This window comes from Pyrus communis, chromosome 4, assembly GCF_963583255.1.
Source record: "Pyrus communis chromosome 4, drPyrComm1.1, whole genome shotgun sequence".
In the NCBI taxonomy this organism is placed as follows: Eukaryota; Viridiplantae; Streptophyta; class Magnoliopsida; order Rosales; family Rosaceae; genus Pyrus; species Pyrus communis.
Window position 1 is genome coordinate 46505 of NC_084806.1, and position 7862 is coordinate 54366.

Sequence of the window (7862 nt, forward strand, 5' to 3'; positions counted from 1 at the left end):
TGTCGGGATCTGTTCAAATTTTCAGCAGATAAATAAGATTAATCTCTTTGTGAAACATCAGCACTCAACAGTGTCCCCAACCCAAATGACAGTATATGTAAAACCCAGTTTTTGGTTGCATTAGCGAAATATTCACCATTCCAGCCACCAGGTCTGGCAAAATCAGCATAAACTTCATTCATGTCTGCTCTAGAGAGCATACTGCCAACCAAAATGCCAGAAAACGGCATTATATGTGAGACCCCAAAAACATGAGACCAATTTGAGAGTTAATGGAAGCACGTGCATGTTTCTACCTTTCCCATGTATCAGAAATGTCATTATTAGTTCTCCAGCTATTTCCTTCTTTAGCACCCCATTGAGCAGGGTGCATATCTCCCCTAAAAAATGAAATAGAATACAAAACTACAAATTAAGCCTCTTACTAAGGAAACCAAAAAATACATGGTTTTTCAGTATAGGCAAACAGGACCATTACCATTCACAAAGTGAAAAGAATATAAGACAACCTGCTTTCATTAGAGCTTGGGTCATTACAGGGTACCTACAAGAAGAGTTGAAATGTTTATCAATATGTATATCATATGCAGACCTTATCCCGGGAGAACTAAGTGAAGGCAGGAAAGTTTGTGCTGTATCACCATAGAAATTCTAGGTATATTACCTAACAGTTGGCTTGGAGTCATCATTATTACAGTTATCATACTTCAAATAATCAATTCCCTGCAAAGAAAGTGCACGAGCATTTCAAGATTCTGTGACAACATATCATCATTGGAGATGTTGATTGAGTGAATTGATTACAACATATATATCATACCCAAGCAGCAAATGTTTTGGCATCTTGTTCTTCGTGGCCAAGTGAACCAGGCATGGTCTTGCTGTAAGTGAAGTACCTGCAAAGTATAAGTGAATGTACTATTTGTTTAGTTGTAGTTTATGTATATATCAACATTCAAGAGCAACTATACATGCGGCATATATTTGTATTGGGATGGGGTGTGATACGACCAATATTGCATACATTTTAATGCCCTTAGTTTAGATTTTTGTTATGTTTGTGAGTGAAGGGTTTAGGGTTTAGGGTTTAGGGGTTAATGTTTTTATGTACTTACTTTGTCACGTCCCGATCCCGACATACGTCCCGGATCAACACGCGACGTCACCAAATACTCGTATATCTAACATACCCATCTCCGGGATATGGCAAATCACAACTCGAGAATCAAATCTTATAGTAATTTTTTCGTATACTTTATGGCTGTATCTAACCTCCTCGTTAGACTGCCTGCGTACCCTCATTAAGGATCAAGCCATTCGTAATTCAACATTGCTAAAACTCGACATATAACACAGTTTGTTTAAGGCAAAATGTATAACATTCCTCAATCAAACATTTGAACTTGACAAGCATGAATTATTCGATTCAAACTACATAACAACCAGCAAGACAGTCAAGGTTTCTAATTCATCCATCATATAAATCATTATGTTTCAACATAAAATCGCTATTCATATCATGTAATATATCAAAGAATCAATAAAGCACAATAGTATCCTCTAGTCACATTGATCACTAATCTAATCATTTTAATAACAATCATATTCAACATCCTTCCACAATCATCTCAAGTAACCCATTCCATGATATCAAGGAGGCACGATATTAACATTTAATTATGTTAATCAGTCAATCAGATCACATCTCAATGCTCAAAATTAATAAAGGACTTCTATATAATTCCCTGCCTGGATTTCAAGTAATAACTTGATAATTCTAATTTATATTCACAAGATTTATTATGGGTAATTCCCATTCATTCGAATCCAGGGTACAAGTCTAACTTATAGAAATGAGAAAGAGTAAGGATTCCGGACCACTCAACGGAATCCAAAACTATCAATCGGTTTCTCGCATGTAAAATTAGTGTCATCGATCACAATCTATAAACATCAAATATATAATCATGCTTTATGAAATCATAATCAAGTCACTAACAACTTTGAAGGAGTCACCCATACATCCAACGATTTTTCTAATTGAAAGCACAAAATTCTCAAAATCCATCGTTCATATGTACATTAAAAGCTAGGGCTAGAAGGACGCAGTTCGGCCGAAGCCTACATCTTTGAAGCTATCTCAATCCAAACTCAATGAAACCCAAGGTGGATACGATCCCGGACCATCACTCAACGGAATCGGGGAGTATGAGGGATTCCGGACCATCTCTCAACGGAATCCAAGTGGATACGATTCCGGACCATCACTCAACGGAATCGCAGAGTAGGAGGGATTCCGGACCACTCTCAACAGAATCTGAGTGGATACGATTCCGGACCATCACTCAACAAAATCGCGGAGTAAGAGGGATTCTGGACCATCTCTCAACGGAATCCGAATGGACACAATTCCGGACCATCACTTAACGAAATCGCGGAAGGCCAACAACCATATATACAACGGCTCAAAGAAATGAGACAAGCACAAGTTACTTAATTTACAAAAGTTCAACCAAGGGAAATAAGGCACAAATACTAAATTTAGAATGAATCAACGAAACGAGAGATAAAACCATATCGAAGCAACAAATCCCCATCACCACGGGTTAACAGTCTACCACAAGTCCTCACATTTCATTACAACGTGCCAAGCAAACCAATCAAACCATATTTCAATATATACATATCAAATCTCATTTCATAAACTTAAATAAATGTCTCAATATTGGAAATAACAATTCAATAGAAACATATTCATAAAACCAATTCATATCCACACCGGATCATAATTATGAAAACATGGGTAATTACCAATATCACATATATTAAAGTCACCCACATTTTATCATATCATACCATCTATGCACATCAACCACCTTTCAAATATGCAAGTCAAATCACATATCACAATCCTCATCAGTACACAAGCCAAATCATGTTTAATAAACATAGGTATATGGCTAAATATATAAAATCACATTTCAATAGAAATCATATTCATAAGACCAATTCTTATTCACAATTGGTACCAATAAAAGAAATTAAGATAATAAACATATCTCATATATTCAAGTCGCTAACAAACCAATATAGGCCCACTAGGATTTCACTAGTAATACCCTAAGGTCCGTAAACCATATCTACAATAGCATACTAAAATTTGGTGCCAATTCAAAGATAAGATCGTCAATTGTTAGAATATTCCAGTGACGGACCTTATCGAAAATATATTCAACCAACAACATTTCATAAATCAAATGTTACATATCGGAACGTTCAACTTTTTCCAAAAATTCTCAAATTTCACAAGAATGAACATCTCAACAAGTAGAGTAAACTTTATACCTGCGGCCAAGGCCAATTTGGCCGGAAAACATCCCAAACTAGCCACAAACCGCTGGAAACCCTAAGGTGGGTGTTTTTCAATTCGACTTCCTCGGTGTTCCAACGCCCCTACAACCTGTTGGGTCTTGTTCCTGGGTCCGAGGGGAGTTGACTAAGGGTGGTGGTGGGTGGTGAAACTCACCAGAACGGCGGAATCGCCGTCAAAGCTCCATGGGTCACCCACACAGTTTTTACACGGTTTTGGACCTAAAAACCCTCAACTTGGGGTGGAAATGGAAGATGGGAGATGGTGGAAGAGGTTGCAGGTGATGGATATATGCATTATACTACTACTACTAAGTACCCTATATACGATATATGTTTTATGAAAGGTTTTATGACATGTTAGGGTTTTTGGAAAAACCTATTACTTATTATGCTATATGAGTTTTTAAAACCTGAGGGTTAGTACATTAAAGATTAACTGTTTTAGTATTAATTATATATCAACTTGGTCCACTCACGTCTTCTTTTGCAGTCCCTCAGGACTTAGAATCAAGGCGTATAATCCTGGTGTCAAGGCACTCCCACATCGGCATCTTCGAGTCCTCTTGGTGTAGGACCCATCTTTTTGTTATTTCTCATACATTCTAATACAGCTTCGTCACCTTTGGATGTCAGCCAACATGTACCTACCCTGGTGTTTGGAGAATATCAGGGTTAGGCATGTCAACAATAGTTTTCATGGAAAATATAAGGCTAAACAAAAAAGTGATAGAGATTAATTTCTCAAATTGGCTCCAATTTGCCAAAAATAATGATTTATGATCATTGTAGTGTTCTGATGTAGATAACAAAACTTACACTCTCCTATTGTGGTCGAGTCATAAGCCCATGTGCACGCACTGGTTTTTTACCCCATGACTGCCTCTTATAGCTACGAGTGTCACGCCCTGATCCCGACTTACGTCCAGGATCGACATGTAACGTCACCCAATTCACGTATCTCCCACATACCCCGCCTCAGAAATATAGCAAATCACAATCAGCAATCGAATCACATAGCAATTTTTTTGTATACTTTATGGCTGCATCTAACCTTCTCGTTAGACTGCCCACATACCCTCAATAGGGATCAAGTCATTCATAGTTCACATTTCACTATACTCGAACATTCATCACATAAGTCGTTATGTCCCAACAAAATATCACAATGTATTTCATGCAATCCTTCAAAGAACAAACGATGAAGCACAATTATATTCTCTCGCCATATTTATCAACAAGTCTAGTCATAACCATAACAATGATATCCAACATAATAATCCCACAAGATGAATAACATTTCCACCTCATCCATCACATAAAATCACAATTCATAGCGTGTAACATATTAAAGAATTAACAAAGCACAATATTATTCTCTAGAAATATTAATCAACTAAAATAATCATAATAACAACACTCATATCCAACGTCATTCCACAATCCCATCAATTCATCAATTCGTGAATCAAGATGCACAATCTTAGCATTTAATTACGTTAATCAAGCAATTCGATAACAAAACATCTCACGAATTTAACTAAGGAACTCTATATAATTCCCCACTTGGATTATGAGTAATAAACATGGTAATTCTAATTTATATTCATAATATCTATTGTGGATAATTCCCATCCACTCGAATTTAGGACTCTAAGATCCCCTTAAGGAAATGAACAAAAGCAAGGATTCCGGACCACTCAACGAAATCCAACAACATCGAGTTCTGGACCACTCAACAGAACCAAAATATCAAGCAGTTTCTCATAATCTACCCAGACCTGTCATATGTAAAGACAATGCCTACATTATGAGATTGGTGCACTGGCAAATCAGGCACTCAGATAAGCTGCGAGGCTCGGGTGAGTGACAATAATATAAGCATGTGATACAATAATAAAACCAGCTATCAATCACAATTTATAAACCTTGAATATAAATCATTCATAAGAAATCAATACCAAACTTTTGAAAACTCCGAGGGAGTCACCCAAACATCCAACGGTTTGTCTGAAACAATCACAACATCTCACAACCATATTCTCATACACACAATGAAAAGTAGGGTTAGCGCGACACACTTTGGCCGAAGTCCACATCTTTGAAGCTATCACAATCTAAACTCAATGAAATCCAAAGGGGATGTGATCCTAGACCATCACTCAACGGAATCGCGAAGTAAAAGGGATTTCGGACCATCACTCAACGGAATCCAAACCAGGACACAATTCCGGACCATTACTCAACTGAATCGTGGAGCACAATGCATAACAACCAATCAATGAAACAACCCATGAATCAAGTTACTCAAGTCACAAAGACTCAACGAAAAAAGAATGAAATAATGACACAAGCGTTGACACATGTTTCGAAGCAACAAACCCCATGACAATGGTTAATGGTCCACTACTAGCCATCACCTTTCATTAAATCAAGCCAATCAACAAAACAAACCATATTTCCAATATGCACGTCAAATTCCACTTCATATAACTACATCGATGGCTAAATATAAAAATTAACAATTTATAGGAAACATAATTATAAAACCAGTTCATATTAACTTATATTAAGGTCACTCACATTTCATCACATCGTGCCATCTATGCAAATCAACTACCCTTCAAATATGCACGTCAAATCACATATCATGATCATCATCAGTACACAAGCCGAATCATGTTTAATGAACATAGGTTTATGGCTAACTATATATAATCACATTTCAATAGAAACCACATTATAACAGCAAGTCATATTCACAGATGATACCAATATAAGAAATCAAGGTAATAACCATATCACATATGTTAAAGTTTGGTGATGATCCAACGGTTGGATCGTCGATTCACACTTTTACCAATTAACGTATCGTAAAGAATTTAGGTTCTAACCATCAACCTAAGTCATACAATTACCAAAACTGAGCTTAAGGCATCTAATTTAGCCTAAGAGTGACATCAACGGCTTGATGCGAGAATTATACGCACACAAATTAAACCCTCTTTTTGACAATTGTAGTAAGTATGTAAGTAGGGATCGTTCTGGACCGGGGATTAGGAGGGATTGTTAATCACTTGGATTTGACTCAAAAACGCTAAAAACACAATCTAAAACACTATACTAGACTCAAAGAATGCAAAACTAAACTTTAAAACACTAAGACAAACCAAAGACTCAAAATGCTTTAAAGCATAAACTAAATTGATTTCTAACTAAATTGAACAATAAGGTAAAGGGGGATTTAGGTTTTGATTAAACTAAATGACAGATTGTAAATTAAAGCATAAGGAAATGAAGTAAACACAAAATGAATGAATCAACAGCTAATAAAAAGAGATAGCACAAATGGAGATGAAGCTAGAGATTCGATTTCACCATTGCTAAGCCAAGTCCATGCTTGTTAAGTCAGATTATACTCATCCCTCTACTTATTTCTTGGGTTTGTTTCACTTAGATATGATCAGCCATATGATGTGTGGATTTGATCAAATGTCTCTAATCATGAGCCTAATTGTGATGTGCAACTTTGGTTCCTAATCAAGACTATGTAGTGCACAAGAAACTTTCACAAAACCAAAGAGAACACTCGGCAGGATGTTTGCAAAACATTCCCTTCATTCATTCACATATCTACCAAGATTATGCATGATGTGTGCTTTAATCTTGGCTAAACAACCTGTGGTTAATTCAAATGATGATCAAGCATTAAAATCAACACACTAAGTCACAATTAAATCGGAGAATGAAACAAGAAATAGATAGATTAAATGAGAATTCCGAATTAACTACATGGCAATCTTGCAAGGCTACATCGAATCCCTAGAGAGAGATTAGTTACACTTCATGTTTACAAAAGGTTTGACATAAAAATATATAACATGAGTGAACATAGGATTAAGAAGAAAGAACCCTTGAAGCAAAACTGATGTCGAAATCCTTTAAGAAATGGGAGAGTGTATCTAATGGAATGAAGCCGAGAGGAAGTTCCTCATGGTACCAAAACAAAGAGAATCAAAGAAACACCTAAACATTCCAACAACTCAAACTTGAACTGTATGAACGTTTAGGCCCTCTTATCTTCCTCTTCGTCGTAGCACAAGGTCTAAGGGATGTTGTTGGTGTGTTGAATGGATTGGGGAATTATGGAAATGGATGAGGAGTGGTGTTTGGATTATAAGGGAATGGTAGCTCACGGCAATGAGGGAAGATTGGATGTGTTTGTGATGTGTTGTGTATGAAAATGAGATGTGTTTTTTGTGTATGAATGCATGGGTTTTTATAGGGGGAATGGGAGAATAAGTGGGTGATTGTTTAAGAGTGAATGTGGTTGTTATGATTGAGAGTGCATGTGGATGAAATAATGATGGAAAAAGAGCTAGGTTGTTGGTGTGTGAATGCATGTGTTGAATGATTAGAGTGCATGTGGGTGAATATGTGGTTGAAATGATGAAGTAGGAAGGTGGAAATGCATGTGTTGAATTGGTGGTGCA

At 36.6% G+C, this 7862-nt stretch overlaps 1 protein-coding gene across 1 annotated transcript; it reads right to left on the reverse strand.

The window, feature by feature from the left end:
* Positions 1 to 38: 38 nt before the first annotated feature.
* On the reverse strand, positions 39 to 874 carry LOC137731182 (alpha-galactosidase 1-like). Its single transcript, XM_068470288.1, has 5 exons — positions 821 to 874; positions 665 to 723; positions 479 to 544; positions 297 to 380; positions 39 to 201 (listed from the first exon to the last, which is right to left on the reverse strand). Exons 1-5 carry the CDS (start codon positions 872 to 874, stop codon positions 39 to 41), a joined length of 426 nt encoding a protein of 141 aa, XP_068326389.1.
* Between the last annotated feature and the right edge of the window lie 6988 nt (positions 875 to 7862).